The 20,113-nt window shown below is 38.9% G+C and overlaps 1 protein-coding gene across 1 annotated transcript in view; it reads right to left on the bottom strand.

Annotated features, from left to right (window-relative positions):
- COL25A1 (collagen type XXV alpha 1 chain) overlaps nucleotides 1-20,113 on the bottom strand; it is a 304,703-nt gene that overhangs the window by 90,576 nt on the left and 194,014 nt on the right. The window contains exons 8-12 of the mRNA XM_071808204.1: nucleotides 17,195-17,221; nucleotides 17,003-17,029; nucleotides 5,518-5,589; nucleotides 4,584-4,691; nucleotides 652-687 (exon numbers count right to left, since the gene is read on the bottom strand). Of these exons, the coding sequence (XP_071664305.1) occupies nucleotides 652-687; nucleotides 4,584-4,691; nucleotides 5,518-5,589; nucleotides 17,003-17,029; nucleotides 17,195-17,221 (270 nt within the window). The remainder of the gene's footprint in view (nucleotides 1-651; nucleotides 688-4,583; nucleotides 4,692-5,517; nucleotides 5,590-17,002; nucleotides 17,030-17,194; nucleotides 17,222-20,113) is intronic.

The raw sequence follows: 20,113 nt of genomic DNA, 5'->3' as shown, positions 1-20,113 counted from the left end.
AGCTGATTTACAACCAATGAAGCTTCAATTAGCTTCCAAATGAATAGGGTTAATTACTTCCTGATGCAACAGGAAGCATCTACTCCCTTATCTGAATATTTGTAAAAAATGCATTCATTTGGCTTTAACATTCCTTTGTACACAGAGGAAAAAAAAACCCAAAACCCCAGGAGAGGAGAACGTTACGAGAGTTTCAGTATGCTGTGTTGTGTCTTCACTGTTGCATCGGACAAAAGGCCAGAGCTATTGCCACAGAGACAGCTGAAATTTCGGCCCTTAAAAGAAGTTCTTGTGCTGCTCAGTGGTCTCAAGGTGGAAACAGCTCAACATCAGAGACAGTGATAAGTGGGGGCCACGAACTGGGAACACCTGGCTTCGTTGCTTTTTGCTTTGCTGTCCTTTTAGCTATTTTAGTTCCATCTATTTCTGCAAGCTTAGCGAAGTTAGCCTCATACAACAGGTGACGGTATGTAAAAAGAGGATGTTGTCTTTCTCGTGTTTTCTCCACAAATGAGGCTTCAAATAGTCTGTGACAAAGGAAGGTTAGGAAATACAGAGCCATAAAGCTTTTTGGAATTTCACATTTTAAAAAGTGTGTATTTCATGTATCTATTACAGTTTCTCAGTAAACTGGAAGAGAAGAGTACTTACTGTCAGTCCTTGTTCTCCTGGTTTTCCTGGCTCACCCTTAAAATAAATTAAAAAAAAAAAAAAGAATAAAAAAATTTCAGTAACATCTTCAATTCAGTTTTCTACCTAATAATAAAGTATCTTAAAAATCCCATTCTTAAACAGGTATGGCAGCTTACTGCACATTAAGTATATTACTTTTTACTTATTAAATGAGTAGGCCAAATCTCAGACATTTAAAGAGGTAAAGTACTACTTCACAATCATGTAATGGTAAAGTTCTCAAGGCAACAGCTAAGTATCGGTGTCCTGACTCTGTCCCTTGTTTCCAAATATCACATTCCATTCCAGTCAGTGGTGCTAAAGGACACAGAGAAGGGTTATTTTCACATATGTGCTGAACCCCACTGTTTACATATTCCAAAATGACTACTCTGTATCATCACCTCAGTCAGCAGGCATAACTTGTTGGTGCAAATTACCACATTCCATAAACTCACAAATAAAAGTATTTTGAAGTCATGCAATAATTACTCAGCTCTTATATACCTGGACTGGCTTTCAAAACAGTAATTAATATTTTTTCCAACCTATTTTTTCTGGGCACAGCTCTACATAAAGTCAGAATCTATCTTCTCCCCTTTCTTCCCATATGAACATATACAACTGTCTGTAGAGACAGTAAAATATATCCATCACACAACAGGGGCTGAGAATACCCATCCAAAACCAGAGTTTCTTCCATTTTGGTGATCTGGTTTATGGATCACCCCCTTGTAAACCAAACAAAGCATAGGACAGTCCAGGTTCTGTTGCATCAGCACAGCTGTAGGATCTTTTTTAGCAGCTTTGTGATATCAAAAATCTAATGAGAATTGTTCTGATGTTGTTGTTCTTGGCAACCGAAAAGAATCAGAGCTGCTGCTCTGGGTATGTGTGCATTGCATTCAGAAGCAAACACGTAGCATCTGCAAACACATGGAGATACCCAGGAGAGAGAAACTACACAAGCACATGTCTCTGACAGCAAATTACCCAAGCACGTTGGACTTTTCAACTCACTCCTTTCTGAAAATGTTAAGGTTCAAACTCTTTGTGCTGGTGCCTGTGTGATGCAAAGGGAAGGCACCTATTCTAGATACCACTCTGCAGGAATGTAGGCATGGTCTGTAGGTTCTTCTGTTTACCTCCAAAGAAAGGCTTAACAGAAGGCTACACAACCCTTTATTTCTTGATACTCTCTCTGCTGACAATAGGCTCCACAGAATTTCCCGAACATTTCTATTCCCTCATCTCCCTGTGCCGTGCTGCCTTGGCTGGCCTGACTTTCTCAGGATACACAGCAAGTGTATAGGCACGGGGGAAAGCAAGGGCCAAAACATCATCTTATAGCTTTGGTGATTGTAAAGCTCCTTGCTTGAGAAGAGCAGGCTGGAAGAGAACCCCTGCTTTGCCTAAGACTGCAAAGTGGACATGACTGCCTTTTCTAATAGTGGTTGACCACTGTAGGGACTTCCTCCTACAGCTATGTGATGCTGTAGTGTCCCTACTCACAACACAGTGATCCTATTTTTTTGTTGTTCTGCTCTTTAGCTCAAAGGTCCATACAAGTCTTTTAAAAATACAAAGCTGTCATAACATCTCAGCTAAGTTTTCCCTTTACAGCTCTTCTGCTTGACTGTACAGCACATAGCCAAGGAGGAACAAGGCTTTTGAGGATCAGCAACATTAACCTGAGGGTACAGGAGAACAGCGAGGAGCAGGATGGTAACAACAGTCAGCAATCTGGATGGTTTCTATCCGAGTGCTTGTTTGAATCTGATTCTAATGGAGTATTACGAACTCATTTCCATAATACTATAGGGCTTAAGATAGCCATAGCTTAAAAAACTATAAAAAGAAAATCTCTCTTGCCATCTAAAGGCAAAATCACTACAGAACTATTATAAAATTGAATGACCTCATTGCATAAAATGCATTACTTTCCTCTTATGAGAAACACTAATGTTCCCTTTGCTAAGAAGCACAAAGCCCCAAGCAACACGCAATCACGTTGTAATCAGCAACACCAGCTGACTCTCCTAGCCGCTTGTATGTGAATTATAAAAACGGTATCACTGCAGTCAGAAATGGGTTGTGGTGTCACTCTTAACCTCACTGTATCAAACCAGAAGCAAGTCTGCTGACCACAGTCAATTTTACCACATTAATAGAACACAAGGGAGGTCCAGATGAGGCCCAAAGCCTGATGCGCTCCAGGATTAGCAAGAAATGAGTAGGTGGTCAAAGTAAAACATTGTGATAGAAGTAACATTAAAAAAAAACCAACCAACAACACAACAACAACAAAATCCACTGAAAACAAACAAACAAAAACCAACCAGCAACCTCAAAAAACCCAAACAAAAAAACCACAAAGAAAACCAACAACAAAACAAAAACCCCAAACAAAATAAAACCAAAAAAAGCCCCCAAAACAAACATTAACTACAAAAAACACCACCACTGTAAAAAAACACGACCAAAAGCAATCCCAGAGTACCACAGGCATTAATTGCAAAGCCTTGCTGGATTTTCACAGGACATTTTAGTGGAGCCTTACCATTATCATAATGTAATATTATATTTTTACAGTTAATATAATTTCAGATGAGGTAACCTAAATAGGACCAGAACAGGAGTCTACATATTTTCTTTCTTGGTTTTACCTAAAAACATCCTGCAGGGAAATTTTATGCCTTCCTGTCTTGATCCCACATAACGAGCTATTATGTTTTTTCTTCATAAAAACAGTTTGTTTCCAGTGCTGGTCCTCACCTTACTAGTTCCCTGTGTGTCCTCTCAGCCACAATCTTTACTTATCATGGGTGTGGGCAGTGATGTGCATCTGTACATGTGGCATTTCAGTTGTCATCTCATTACGCTCTATAGTTTGGTTTCCGCACTGGTAACAGTGGCATTCATGACAAAAAGTGAGGTATTTAGAATCATAGAACCATTTTAGTTCGAAAATACCCTCCAGATCATCTAGTCCAACCGTTAACCTAACACTGGCAATAAACCATGTCCCTCAGGATCTCATCTACATGTCCTTTAAACACCTCTAGGGATGGTGACTCTACCACTTCCCTGGGCAGCCTGTTCCAATGCCTGACAACCCTTTCCATGAAGAAATTTTTCCTAATATCCAATCTAAACCTCTGGTGCAACTTGAGGCCATTTCCTTTTGTCCTAGCTTCTTTCAAAAGAATGAAAGTTAAGCAGGATACAATACAGAAATCAAAAAGCATATTCATATTTTGCTGGAAAAAAAAGTTCTATGCTTATCCATCTGTTTAAAAAGTTTTTTATCATCAGGTCATGAATTGTCAAAGGTGGTGGGTCTGATCCTGTGCCTAAAACAAACAATAAGCAATATACTGCATTCTGCTGGTTGATCTAATGAAATATCAGGTATGAGCCCAATAAATTGATATTGTTCTACTTGTGTGAAGATGGCAGAATCTAAATCCAAACTTCATCATACTTTGGGTACCATATAGCAGTTTATGACTTTAATTCCATTATTTTTGAGGTTAAATCATTAGGAAGCAAGAAGTGAAGCCCATACATGCTCAAATTCAGCTTTATCGTGAAGGCTGAGTAGAAACATTTGCTACTTGTGGAGCGGGGCAGACCCTCCTCACTCAGCTATTAAACATCAATGAGCAACTGAGCAACCTTAGAATGTGCAGGGAAACTGGTAGGGGTGGGAAGCAAGGAACCCAGGTGTTACTCTTGGCCCTGCTAGGAACTTGCTGTGTGTTTGGGACTTCGGGTACACCATGAAATCTGCTGGTGGTTCAACTCCCATATATCTCACTTGCCAACCTTACCACAGAAACAGCTTTGAAACTGAGCTGGCACACACTTGAGAGGAATTTAGACACCATGACAGCAACGGGCTAACTCACCGGTATGCCAGGCATCCCACGAGGACCATCTTTGCCAGTGTCTCCTGGGGGACCTCTGGGTCCTGGTGGCCCTGGAGGCCCAGGGGGTCCAGCTTGTCCTTGGTCCCCCTAAATCAACAAAAAAACTCATCAGAAATTTGCTTTAGAGGCATCAACCATGCAAAAAGACATTGATTTACCCAGAAAGATGGGCTGGAAGAAGCAGCCATGAGCTAGACAGTGGCTTCTTCACTGCTTATGGCAGGGACTGGACTTTGGCTTGTAGACTGGGAGTTGTATCTGTCCAGTACAATCAGCCACAGAGCAGAAGGCTCAGACTCTAAACTATTTGTCCTACCACAGGACATCAGCCAAAATCTGGGGTAGCCTTGCATATTTCATTCCTCCAGTTTTCCAGAGCAAGTAACCATTTTCAATAAGCAGCTCTTTGCTTCGTGATTGGCATAATCATAACAAAGCTGAAGTTAAAAATAAAAGTCACATGCAAGAATATACATTTGTACAGTGATTTTCCAAGCCCATCAATGATTCATGGACAGATTTTAAAAGTTAGCATGGAAAATAACTGCTTTTCCACAAAGTTGTACATAACTTTTCATGTGTTTTGGGTGAGCTGCTTCATAGTTACAATTAGCTAACTAATTTAATGATTTATACCTATTAATTTGGAAAAGCCAAAATAAAAGACATAAAAAGTGGTGCTCAAGTTACGTAATTTGCAGCACACCACTGAAAAAAGCTGACTGCATCTTAAACACGGATCATTTAGCAAAGCTACCCATAGCTTTCTAATTGGTGATATCATTAACAGTCCATTCATTACAAAATATTTTCAAATGAACAACCTGCTATAAGAAGGCATCTGACAAAAAGGTACAGCAAAGAGTAAATCGAATATAAAGAAGAACCAGACTCCAGTGAGATGAAGCACTACCTTAATGAGGCGGCGTTTAATGAGCTGCTGATCAGCAGAGAGAAACCCATGATTGATTTTAGGAAACACCATCTGATCAGGCAGGTGAGGTCAAAAGTTGAAGATCAGAGATGAGAGAATTGAAGAATAGACATCAGAAGGCCCGAGAAAGAAATAAAGACATATTCATTAGATTTGTAATAGCTTAAATAATATAAACCGGTGCTTCTGCCTGACAGAAACTCTGCATTTCTTTTTGCAGAAATTGACCTTTAATGTACAGGACATCATTGCGCTTTATGAATCAACCATATCCAACGAGTTAATTGTGTAACTTGTTTCTCCCCAGATTTCCTGTGAGAATTCTTTACTTGTAATTTTCATTTTTTTATTACCCAGGCTCCAAAAATCAGTATTTTTATACACTCTTCTTTCAACAAAGCTTCTAGAGACAAAGCACCAGTTCAACATTCAGTCAGATTTTCTAACCAGCATATTGTGCCATGAAGAATGTTGTCATTTTAATAAGGACTGGAGTTCCAGTTTGACCAGATTGCTTCAATCCTTCCTGCTTAATTTGCAAATGCGCTTTGAAAAAATCTCCATGTACAGATTAAACCTCTGATATCTAACATAAATAGCTGACTCTACACGTAACCAGTATTGAGTTCTCTGACCATTTTCCACACTCTTGTATGCCTCAGGGAAGCAGAACTACATAAAAATCTCATCTAAAAATGAAATGCTGACTAAGAGCACATGGAATGTAGGTGCTGCTGGAGGTGCCACTGTACGGTTATAGATTTGATCTCACGTTCTGCATCAGGAGAACTTGCAGCAATGCAAAGGCAGTGAGGGTTGACTTAGGTCCGCTATAATGATCTACTGGCATCCCCTCGTAAAAACAAATTTCATGTGCACTTTTATGCTGATACAGAGAGACCTGACTGAACAGGTACATGTCAGCCACAAACCTTGACGGTGAGGATCTGATTACTGTGCAGAGCAGCGACTGTGGGGAAGCCTGGCAGGCCCTAGGGACACAGCATAACATGGTACCAAAACAGCACAGACACAAACAGCACAGAGACAATTTGCTAACAGACAAACAGAACAAACACTATGTTTAGTGTACCCCACATCACCTACTGACAAGAAACAGTCTGTCTGTCATATGGGAAACAGAGTTAGGGTTGCACTACACAGCAGATGCAGGTTGTTAATTTACAATGAGAATATCAAGAGACTTTAGAAGAAGCAGTCCCACAGAGTTAACTTTCATACAATAAATTGATATGATCATTTGACAGTTGTTAGACTATCAGCCAGCGGATGACTGAGCCATTTTCAATTTAAATATGCTAAAACACTTCAAGAGAGCCACGTAGAAAGCTTTGACTCAGGATTGCTGTAGAACTTGACAGGACAGTGGGTTTTGAAGCACTTTCGTTAGTTAACATTCTGTTCTTCACGTTCTGTTTAACATATGACATTCAGCACATAAACTGGTAGTACATATACAACTGTAAACACTGAACAACAATCTACTGCTAGATCTTGGGTAGTATGGAATGGTCAAGGTCAACATTTTCAAGAGACACATAGCAACATTTTCATATCCAGGGTAAAATTTTTCCCTTCAAGTGCTGTATGCTGCATATGGTTTCTCATATCCTACTCTATCAACATTTGCAGAACTTGTACTGTACTGGTATAAAAGAAGAAGAGTGTGGTAATCATGGCCTGCTGTGATAATATAAATGGAAAAGTTTGCTCTCAGTTCAACACCTCTCTTGTGCTGCCTTGTAGGGTGCAAATTAGACCTTCTGATATAGCTGAAGCATTATACAGTTGACCAATGAACTTCTAAAGACATCCGTGAGCCCCCTCCTTGCCTTTAGCATAGCACACTGTCTGAGGCTTGATCAATGGTCAAGAGACATCAGGCCGAGGAGCATAGAATAAAACATAGTCTGGTAGCTCTAAACTCTCTACATGCATGCACACCCATGTGCCATCTCTTTGAGCACAACCCCTCTGTGAGGCTTGGCACATTTGGCTTCGAGGTTCCAGCTTGGTACCTCCATAATGGAAGCCTGTACCTGCTTCCCACTGCCAAGTGGGTGGCTTCCAAGTCCTGCATGAAGGTTTTGTTGGGACAGGCCACACCGCACAGTGCATGAGCTCCTGGCAGCGCTGCTGGCCTGGTGGAAAGCCCCATCAGACACCAGCAGCCTGCCAGGTCTCTCAGCTGCAGCAGATTCTTTTAACATGGCACATATTTGCTCTGTCCATCTCCACATGCAATCCATCAGAGATCCTCTGGATCACAGAGGCAACGCTGGTCTTTAGAGAAAAAGGCAGAGTAACCTTTTGATGGATGCATGTCCTTCACTAGCACCTTTGAGTTGCGTTCAGCCGTTTTATTCCTGATGTACACCCATGAGACAAGAAAGATGAGGCCCTGTGAGGGGATCTCATAAAAGCAGTGGCAGTTTTACCAGCCTTCCCACTTGGTTATGACGGACTGTGGTGTGGCTAATTGCACTGCTCGGCAACCTGAAATCATCTCTTTAGAAATTAATAAAAAGAAAACAAAACCAAAAAAGGCTAAAACTCCAAACATTTGAAGAAACTCGCTCTTGATACACTGCTAAGACTAGAATGATCCATCATTTAGAAAACAGATGTATTAAATTTGCATTTATCTTATTATGGAATATAAGTTAAATAAGTTATTAGATGGTAACATGCCAGAATCTTTACATCTGTGACTCATTAGCCCTGCTGTGCACATAGTCCATTCTTATTCAGATAAAACTACAATACCCATGTAATGGAAATGAGTACAAACAAAAAAAAAAACTACAAAAGAAATAAAATCTGAGTAGCGAGCAATAACTTTTAAATCTCATGTATTAAAAAAAAGGAATAAACAGAAAAATCTTTTTAACAAACAACTTCATTTTTGTCAGCCTTTTTGATTATAACATGGTTATTTTCAGTTAACTTTAAATGCAGCACATTTGCAATTTAGCATTTTTTTAAAAGTGGAAACTCAAAACTCATACTAGGTTTGATTTTTCTATCTTGAAAATGAGGAGACCTGAGAATTAATAAAGACAGAAGTTTAATTGGAAAATATATTGGTTTGACATTATTTTTTTTGAGAAATTAAAGGATTTTGAAAGTTTTGCGTAGCTCCTCACAAAAACATTTACATAGAGCAAGGCACAGCCCAGCCCCAGCATTCTCAATGTTTCCCAAACACCACAAAGACAAGTTTGGGAGTAGCAATCAGTACTGTAGTTTTCCGCCTATATAAACAATACATGAGAAAAGGGGGAGATCCCATTCGTCCATCAGCAGCTTAGAATCTTCTTTCAGCTTGTTCCCAAGTAGGACAAAGCTTCTTTCTATTGCCCAAAGCAGGCATAATCTCAGACCTAATGGTCAGAGAAATGCAATGCCAGCTTGGACCTGGATCATGTCCCTGTATGTAACACGTACCTTTGGAGAGGACCAGAAACACAGGAATGTCAAATGGACCCCAGCAAAGAAACTATAATGGGTGCATATTTTTTGCATGTGTGGGAGGCTTTAGAAGGCATTGCATCTTCTGGCATCCATGAAAGATAATGTTGGCACACAATAAGCTTCTAAAAAGGCATAAAAAGAGCTATCCTTCCCACAAAATGAGTTCTCTCCCTTTCCTGTCACTCTGCTATAAATATAGCCTCAAATATCCCCTAGATCTGTTTTGTTTTTTTCTCTATCTAAAGCTGTTCTCAATGATGGATTCAAAGTTACTCAATTTTCTCTTTATTTGGTTTGATTCTTGAGCTGCACATAGGAAGGGCTCTTGTTCTACACCCTGGGAGGCCCTCACAGAATACAAAACACTACAGTGATCAACAGCGACCACTGGCCCACTAAATTTCTCTGCTGACAGCAACTCAAGCTCACCCTGAAATGCTAGCTGGTTACAATTTCTAAATTAGCACATTTGTTGCATTTCTCACTGCAGTTTTTGCCCAAATGCCAAGCAAAACATGATGCTTGATGGAGGCTAACAGGCATATGATCACACAGCATGGTGTCCTGCTTACCTACCTGGAAAGGCAGATAAAGTCTACTTGTCCTCATACAATGGCTACTGAGAAAACCAAAGGATGTCAGAACATCACACCATTCCCTGTTTGTTTTGTTTCTCTTTTTTTACTTAGATGAAATAGTTCTCCTGTTACAATCATCATAACCTTCAGAGATGTAATTCTCACTAGCAGTTTTAGATTTTTCCCAGAACATTCAGCTTTGTACATTGGTCTACACGAAGTCAATATTATAAGGTCATCATAACCTTGTCGTATGGCAAGTATAATATCATTAAGCACCAGCATTTCTTTGTTTTACACCATGCTGTGTACACTCCATTTTGACTATTGCATTTGCTTAGTATAGTAAATGTCACAGCCCTCCTTAGGATTTTCCTTCTGACCTGCCAATAAACCCAGGCTGCACAAGCTTACATGTTCCTGTGAAGACATGGTAAATGAGACAGGAATTACCACCTGCTGTTCACTTGCACTTCCTAAGGTTACAGCCAGCTGCTGCTATTTCACATTGAATCACAGAGGCTTCAGGCCAGAGTGATCCTGACACTCTGTGGCTGCTTCACCTCCCCCCAACACCACCTCCAGTTCTAATTAATCCCTCAGACCGAGTACCAGTCCTGCAGCTAATTATTGTACCTGCCCTGGGGAATACAGTGTTCAGTATCACCCTGTACGGTGCCACGGACTCCCAGCAGGAGCTTTTTTTTATAATCTCTTTTATCATAACTGCTGCTTTCTCCATCAGTAAGCCTGCTAACTAAAACAGTGCACCACAACAAGACAATGATCCAGAAATTTCTTTCCACTTAGGCAGTCATTCGGCAAAGAGTTTTAATTTTAATGCATTACATAACGATTCAGCCTCTGTATTAAAATAATAAAAATACTATGTTTAAGAACTAGCACAAACAGATCATTATAGAAGTGTTATTTGCTATAATGACCTCTGTGTTTTCACAGTGAACTCTGCCTGATACTGCACTCAAAATGAACAAAACTGGAAAATGCCAGCACTTCTCTATTTTGGTCCTAGTATTAGCTGAATTTTCTGTGAGGCAAATATCTTTTCCACACAACTCAGTTATGAATTCTGATGTGTGATCACCATCTGACCTACACAAAATACCCTTCCTGAAGGCAAACCTACTACTCTCACTGAAACTTGGGGCAGGCATCCAGTTACCTTCAAGATGGGCTGGTCCTCCCCAAAACCAAGTTGGTTGTCACAGCAAAAATCTTCTGTCATGGCTTATGTTTCGCTTCAAATTTTATACCCACTGCAGTTATGCAAAGCAGGTAAATGGTTCAAGCCACTTCTATGATATTTATTAGGACTGTATGAAGTATTTTTTTAAGAGTTGGTTTTGATTAAATTGGTCTAGCTCAAGCATCCAGTACTGCAGTATTTTGTGGGACAGCTGCAGACTGAGATAAGACAACTACATGATGTTTTCCCAGTCAGAGGACAGAGCTGTGGAAAAAGGAACAGGATGTACAGAGACTTCCTTCCTCCCCATTCCTCTGGCAATACTAAAAAGGGGAAAGATGCAAACCAACTGGTGGTGAGTGAAGACACGCACTGCCGAGCTCTTAAGACAGGAATGACAACATCCTCGTCTTGGGAGCAGGTATGTGGCACCCTCTCTAAAGTGTCACAGCTGTTCTGCATTCCCCAGGGGAACTTCAGGAGCCGAACATCAAAGGCATAGCATGGCCCTGTTGATTCATCCACAGCCAAAAGGACGCTCGTGTGAACTCTGACACGGGGCACAGCTCAAGTCTGAGTGTCCCAGTGCTTCAAAGCTGGCAGCCAGTACCATCTGAGTTCTTTCCTAACCTCTTCTAGTTCCAGAACTCCAAGTTGCCTTGCTCTAATTTGTTACCCTAGTTTCAGCTTAGTGGATAACAGGGGAGTCACAGCAGCCTAATACTAGTGAAGTAGAACAGATAATTACTCCCAGAAATTGAGTAGGTAGATACCCCTGTTGCCTTCTGCCAGATAAGGAAACAGAGTCTCAGAAGTTAAATTAACTTGCTTACAGATGAATTGGCATTAAACCAAATGCCTGGCAGTTTTCTCAATGATGATGCTTCCATGAAAGTTCGTTTAACAGTAGGAATCTTTAATGGTTTTTTAGTCATCTTCTTGTGGCACACTAAGAGTATAGTTTGAAACTGTGATTAGATACAGTTTATAACTTGAATCATAATTTGCTTTACACAGGACAACTAGTAACAGAGGAAACAACTATATTGGTAGTCATACTGGTAAAGCATAAATTTAAAGCAGTACTGTGTAATATGTTTCAAGTAACACATAGTAAAACAGAAAATATGTTTTTATACACACATACGAATATCACTTAAGGGAATATCATCACTATATCACCACCTCTGCTACAGCTTTTGAGAGTATATTCATATCAATGACATTTTATTTAAAAAGAAAAGGAAAAGCTGGGGACAATGCTAATATATGCTAATGAAAGCTACACAGTCCTTCTATTAAGGCAGGTAAAACTCATGAGCAGTATTTATAGAAGAAATTAAGAGAAATTAATCTAGGACAGTCCTGGAGGAAATTCACAGAATATGTTTAAATTATGTAAAACTATTTCTTCATTTAACTTAATACTCTGACTATAATGCTCTATATTTTTGTTTTGACAAGATGTTGAATGAGGATAAACATGAACAGCATGCGCTGTTTGGAAAAAAGGCTTCCTGTTACATCACTGACTTACCTACATTTGCTACAGTTAGCAATCCCTCAAACAATAGAGTCTTGCTTTTGGTGAAGGCAAGAAATCAGATTAATTTATATAGCATTATCTGGTTTGTGAAACAAACTTGTTCCTTTCTGAAAAAAAAAAAAAAAGTGCCAATCTTCAAATGAAACAATAAAAAATAAGATGGCTTTTAAAGAGGGTGAAAAGTTAACTACCATGGCTTAATTTTCATTTGCTAACTAGTATTTTCTGATTTATGAATGAGGCACTGATTCTCAGGACATGAATATAGGTTTTCCATTTCTTGTCAGTAGGAGCAGGAAAAGGCCCCAAATATTTATTATACATTCCTTGGAAATTTATTAACTAATCATAATACATGCATATAGAAATCAGGTCAAAATAAAACACATGGATATCTTTAATTTCCCTTTAATATGTGACAGTTTATAAAAGCTGTGTCTATAATGAAACAAGTGAAGCAATACTTCAGTTTAAAAAGATAGCTTGTATCTATATATACACACATATATTTATATTTAGTTATTTCAGTAAACAGACTGCTTCCAGGATCATTTCTGTCAATATTAGGTAATTTTTAAGTGGTTTGGCAGCACGGAAGATAGAACCTGCAAAGTTTTCTGTCTTAAAACAATGATTTCTCTCTAGTGGGCAGCAAATAAGTAGCAAATGTATTAAAAGTAAACAGGGAAGGGGAAAGCATTAAACAGAAAATAACATTATATCACTACCCAAACCTGTTTTAACAATATGCTAGTAATCTTTTAGATCTTCAAGTCAATAAAGTGTAACACTTCATCTCTTCTGCTGGAGATATTTTAGAGATGTTATCAGTTCTGTGCAAGCCCAGCTGCTTGGAAAATGTATTTAAACATACCAAAAGGAGAAAATAATTTTATGGAAATATGTAAGTACGGCTTCTAGGTGGTTTCTCATTGTCCCTGGACCAAAACCAATCTACAGGCAGCTGCTAGCTGATGATTTCTAGACCAGATAAGCAAGGAATCTCTCATGTCTCTGAACTAAGGGACAGAAAGTATCTATTATGTCATTTATAGAAGGATGAGAACAGACTAAGTCATTCAGTACTAGCTGTTCCATTCCCAGACATTCACCTCTGAAGATCTATTTCCCTTAAGGAGGGTACAATCTCTACTTGGACAACATATCCTTTGCAATCCTACCATTATGAAACCTTCAAAGGAATTTTTTTAAACTGGAGTAGCACTGAGCAACTGGAACTGAGCAGCAGACTGACAACAGCATTTATTCTAATAGTCCGCAGGCTAAAACCCATCATTTTTAATTTTGTCATGGCTCAGTACAGTAATGCAAATCTCTGCAGACATGTCATGAAGCCATGTCCTCTGCAAAAAGAAACACATCCAAGAGATCTGCTAACAGTTCTGTTTCTTACATTGGTGTTGCGGAAAGCTAGTTCTGCATTTAACCTAAATTTTAGTCGACCAGAACTTTAGAGTAACAACTAGAAATCTGATATAATCATACTTAAAACATCAAAAAAACATATCTTCAAATAAGATCAGGACTTTCAAACGCATCCACCACTACCTTAACCTGTGATCTCATGTGACCAAAAGTTGTATTAAGCTACTGCTCAAACTCGCACTCAGGGCATGAATTTTGACATCGCCCACACACTACTGGAAAGTTATTTTGGCTCATATTTTCTACAGGTAGTATGAGCATAAATAGATTAAGCCACATGGCATTATGAACTAGAGGCTTTATGCCATCTCTGTATGATGGAGGTGGCTGATAAGAGAGTACTTCTGAATACTTAAGAAAACCCCTCAGATTCTTTTAAAAAAGACAAAAAATTCTTTATTTTAAAAATACAAGTGCCTGACCTCTGGGAGGTATTTGCAGGGTCAGTTCCCTACTAATGTATTCATTTGTTGAAAATATTTTCAAGAAAACCTGAACTTCAAAGAAGTTCAGTATATACTCAACATGTCCAGTGACTGTGAATAAGAAATTCTGAGATAACTAATTACCGTTTTACAGTTTTTAAATTATTTCAAAAAGAAGAGTCTCTCAAAAATCTCAAGGTCCAAGGTGAAAACTTGGGTGGGGACAGAAAGCAGTAATGTATTGTTTCACAAATATTTTTCTTTTCATTTCAACAGCATTTTAAAAGTTTAAGGTCTCATCTTGACCTGGACAGTCTTGACATTTTAATTTGATTTCTTTCACTAATGAAAATACCTGGAGGAAAGGAAGCAGCTTTAATAAAGAATATGGGTCATTTCGAAATTTCAGTCATAAAAATGACTTGAAAATACAACAATCTTTGGTAAGCTAAATGCTAGTTTCAAACCGATATGTGAAAATATAAAACCAAAGAAACATCAGGCTCCTTATCTGTAAAAGACAATTAGCTCTAAAATGTCCATCACTTCTAGATGTTATATCCAGTCAGTCTGCAAATTCGTCAAATCAAAATGTTGATGGTCACTTGCAGGTACAATATTTCTCTAAAATAATATGGTATGGTGGCATCTTCAAAAGCATTTATTTTATGTAAGCAGTGATGAAAAATGATGTGCAAAGGTAACCAACCAGGTTTAAATAGGTTTAGTTTCTTCTGGTGCATGACTGGCTTACACATATAATTTTCATTAATTATATTGTAAATCCTCTGGCACAGTAAGTTGAGCAGATTCACCCTGTAGACAGCGATCAGAAGACATAACTGCTCCACCATGAAACATAAAACTGTCAGGGGCATCATGGTACTTATTACTTGTGAAATACACAAGGCTAAAAAGGAGAAGCTGCCATAGAACACATTCAAACACACTTCAAAAACGATAAATTGAAAACCAACAAGTTACACTTGTATATTTAAAAAAAACAAAAACAAAAACAAACGTACGTTACCACAAAATGCATTGACTACACAATCAGTGAAGGTTCAGCCAGCCCATGAGGTACTATTTACCACCTCTTCTTCTCTACTGCCGATCTCATTCAATTGTTTTTCTATATTCAGGCATAGAATTCAGTCTCAACTACTAACTGCTGCTGCAGATATAACTTTGTGATGTCTTAAATGTCAATTCCTTAGGTTGGATATTTTCTGGTTTTTAGCTGCATTTGATTTACTAAAACGACAATTTAGCCATAGCCGTGATTTGTATGGTCAGTGAGGACTCTACTGCCCTCCAATATAGGGAGTGTGTCTTCACAAAGTGGGATGTAAAACACTCTGTTTGTTGCTCTGATGTCTCTCTCAAATTTGCTCTCCTATTCTGAACCAAACACTAGTTCTTCTGAATCTAAGGTCACCTAGTGTAGCACCTACACACAGACCTCTGATTCGTGCTTTCTGAATGGAGCATCCTTCCCTAAGCCTCAGGCACTGCTCCTCTGTCCCCTCCTTCCTCATGTTCCCCAGGAGGTCCTGTAGCACAGAACCAGCCAAAACACACAGCCCAGCATGGATTCTGAGAGATAATTTGCTTAAAAGGAAATTTTTACATTCTTCAGAACCTTAAGCCTATATAAAACATTTTCTTCACAGTTACTCTCTACTTCCTTTTTATTTCTCTGAATAGTTTTGCCATTCTTTTCTGATTTTCAACTGAAATAAGGATTAAAGCCGGTCACTAATAGGTCTCTGTCTTTATGTATACTCATATCAACAAGCATAACAGGACATCTAACTGAACCCTGTAAGTAATACAACACTTAACACCAACACCAAATTCAGCTGTAAAAGCATGTTGTGACTTTAGATAATCTTACCGCCCCAAAAAGTAGAATAAAATAAAATCAAATAATATTAAATGAAATAGAATAAAACAAATTTGAAAATTCAAAATATTTAACATAGCTGACAGAAAAAAATCCACGGAACATGTTGTTATGGAAAAATTTATAAATGTGTAACTGAAGAGTCACTGTATTGACAGAACAATGTAACAAAATTTTTTCTAATGAAGCACAGATGTAAAGAAGAATGAACTGGCACAGACAATCTATCTGAACTTCCACCTCTGTACTCCTCTATTTCTCTGTTAAAATAAACATGATGTTTCAAAATTAAAAATAGCGTTTATATTTTCACAACTAAACAATGATTTGTCTAACTGTCTAGATGCATTTACAAGGTGATAATATTGTTATTATTAAAAATATTAAATACATACACGTCAGGAAAAAGAGCTAATACATGCATACATGATATTTGCTTATAATTCACTAAATACTGGATACATTTTACATGAAATCTAGAAGCGCATTTATTAGAAACCCATGAAACCTTTGCACTGTGGGAGCCCATGCAAGGCGTGAAAACATTGCTGGGGAAACTGAAAGGTTTGGTTAGGAAAGCCAGCTTTTATACAGCAGAGCAACGTCAGTGTGAAACCTGCTTCCACCTATACTGGAAACCGTGTATTTTAATGCATTACCTACTATTGTTACTTAAATCTTCTACGACACTATCTGATCATGTTCAGTACTACTGTCCTGCAGACACTTACTTCAACATGCAGGGTAAATGCAGCTAATAAGCATAATTAGCTCAGACGGTGTATTTAATTTAGTTTTGCACTAAAGACTAATTGCCTACTCAGCGGAGGGGAAGTGTAACATTTTTTTTAAGATGCTTACCCGAGGGCCCTGATCACCTTGATCTCCCTGCAAAGTGGAAAGATGAGATGATAGGTTTAACACAGCATCTGTGTGCTACCCAGCTCTCTTACACAATCTGACATTACACTGCATCAATACAAACGGTCTCTTTAGTTCATGCCGGGAGGGCTTTCCATTCACCTTGTAAGTGTCACCCGTACATCAACTCACCTTCTCGCCTTTTGGACCAGGAGGGCCCTGAAAGAAACAGAAGCAAAGATGAATTACCGATACTGATGAAGTCCTGGGAAAAGGCAAGAAACAAGTCTGCGTTGACCTGTGATTTTTTCCCAACAATGTATTTCACTATGATTTTTCACTCCAAAAGTGAGGGCTATTCCAGAGACTGCTTCTTCACTGTGTTAATAATAGGAACTGTGTGGTTATTTCTCGAATAGTTCGCTCACCCCATGTTCTTGAATCAGACCACTTAGACAAGCAAAACTATGCCTGAAATGTCAAATTTCTATGGATTTCAGTTAGGGATGCTAGTTTATCTCCTATCAGATAATAAATGTTTTCTAAGACTGTAAAACTTCTTTGCAAGTGCAGCTAATAAATTCAGAGGCATATAAATCTGCCATGTATTTTGGCACCCTCCTTGGCTTAGACTGCCAAAGAAAAATGGAGTAGAGAATGAAAAGTAGTGTTTTCATTCCTATCTTTGGCAATGCTGAAATTGATGTTTAGTCTCAAGCACACTGTTTTAGGCAAAATGAACTCTTTGTATATCATGATTTTGCAGAAGTCATATTTATTGTTACTTACCACCAGACAAAAAATAAGGTGACAGAATCACAAAACAGTGAGGTCCTTTCCTATTCCATTTTTATTGAGCACCTTCCAGAGAGCTACCAGCATGTTTCTAAAACACCAGTTTTCAGGTTAGTGTCTTATGAATAGAAATGCTGGCAGTCTGCAGAGAACTGCCTGCTTACACAGTGCAGACTCTACCTCCAGCTTTCTGAAAGATACACAGGTGTTTCATTACAAAGAAGGACCTCAGTTACATATGAAAGCAGCTGGAAACAGAGGAGCCATCCAAGCTAGCACGGTCGTGCATACACCCATGTATAGCACAAGAAAACATTGTCACCAGCAATGTAATTAGAAATAACCAAGCGCAACCTGGTTGAGCTGAGCACATTCGTACCTTTTCAGGATTTACACTAGCAAAAATTCATGTGTTTCACATAAATGGAAACTGCAGGTCAGTCTGCTATGTATTAAAGATTTGATCAACCATATGCAGGTCTTTGAGAATCCCTATGGTAGCCAACTTTCTGCTTGTTTTTAAGGGATTCTGATGCATTCCAGAGAAGAGTATCTGCTGCTAAATCTTTCAAGGAGTTAAGACATATGCCTCTCCTTCCATAGGTTGCCATCTCTTTCATCTGCTGCAGAGGACACAGAAACAATTCTGCTACCTGACATTCTCACGTTTCCTTTAGAAAGGACTGCTCACTGCAAGCTGAGTGGAAACCATCTCTCAATTAATTATGACCACTCTCCACTTTATGTTGCCCTGCAAGAACTTGTCCTCTTTAAAAACAAATTAAACCAAGTCTCTTAATGAATGGATACAACCTTGCTGCACTTTAAAGTTTTCTCCATCTATTTTTTTTTTATGCTTCATCCCTTACTGCCCCTTTTCAATTCATACATATACACTGGTAACCACACACAGCATTGTCTACTGTCAGCTACAGACTCCACAGACATTTACTCAGATGTAACATTACAGTAGAGCACATTTTCAGCAGGCCTATTTTAAAACATGCATACATGCCATTGCGCTTTAGAATTCACGAACTCATACCATCAGTAACACAGTAACAGTGGAATAGGAAGAACTAAAATCACTCAATGCTGGCAGTTACTACCTTTTTACAGTGAATACTGAGCACAAGTGAAGGGCTGTGCTCATGCGTTCTATCTCCTTGAATTATCAAACCATTACTGCCTCTGAATATCTTACTGGTTGCAAACTGCAAGTAACATGACCCCTATCTGCGACAGTCAGAATCCTATTTCTTGGGTCCTAGGCATGAAATTATAGACAACATGACATGATTGAGACCACAGACAACAGTTGCCTTTTGGATCAGGTGGTGACTGTGAGAGTTGTTACTGCCTTCGTCCAGGTGCTCAATGCCATTCTTATGCCTGAAGGTAGTCCTGATTCTGAAGGCTTTTGGCTCACAGTTTTTGTGAGCTGTGCCCACCATGGCTTTGCCAGCTGGTATGAACCAAGACAGCAGGGACAACACCAGCTCCCTGAGCTAAGCTGCCTCACTGGAACAAAAACAAGGTAGAGCGTGCTCACACGAGAGGTTCAGCCAGCAGATCTACCAGATCGTCTCCTTGGTACAACGGAATCACATCTCAGTTCAATTTTGTTCTCCTTTTTCTGTGCAGGGTTTTCTGAAAATTACCTGTCTACATCATATTCAGAAATCCAGGGTTCTTTTTAATTTGCTCTCAGTTGAGCACAGCCAGCAATTATGACTGCTTGGTGTTTGCTCTCCCTGACTGCCACACACCATTGTTTCTATTAAGTCATCCTTCTAGCACACGCATTTTTCATATAAATCTTCATCAATATCTGAAAATTTTATTGTATCAGAAGTTTAAAACAATTTTTCCAAAGGCCACAAGAGCATCTCTGGTGTGAACATTCTCACAAGTCTCTGCACTTGTGTTTGCAATGCTTTTGCTTTCCACCAAGTCTTGAAAAACAGAAAAACCAATAGCAAACAAAAATAGATCTTTGGGATGCTAGTGAAGAGAATCAGTGGGGTTTCATCAAATGAAAATTAATGTAATTCTTTCATGGCTTGTTTGCCCATCTCTGGCTCTTCCCCCATTGTTTCAATTGTTCTCTATTGTTTTTGCAAGTTTAAGAACAACATTCCTATCCTCAGCCTTTGACATCTTCTTTCCATTTGCACTGAGAAATTCTCCCAAGGTTTTTACTGCAGAATTTATTAGTGTGTGTACACAGAGTGGAGGAAGGGAGGAAGAAAAATCTGAGGGAAAATTTGGTTTGTGGGGGCGGGGTGTGATTAGGAGACAGATTTGTTTAAAAAA

The sequence above is a fragment of the Patagioenas fasciata genome, chromosome 4, assembly GCF_037038585.1.
Source record: "Patagioenas fasciata isolate bPatFas1 chromosome 4, bPatFas1.hap1, whole genome shotgun sequence".
NCBI classification, from domain to species: Eukaryota; Metazoa; Chordata; class Aves; order Columbiformes; family Columbidae; genus Patagioenas; species Patagioenas fasciata.
The sequence above is the reverse complement of the archived record's forward strand: the minus strand, read 5'-3'. Positions and strand labels throughout refer to the sequence as shown.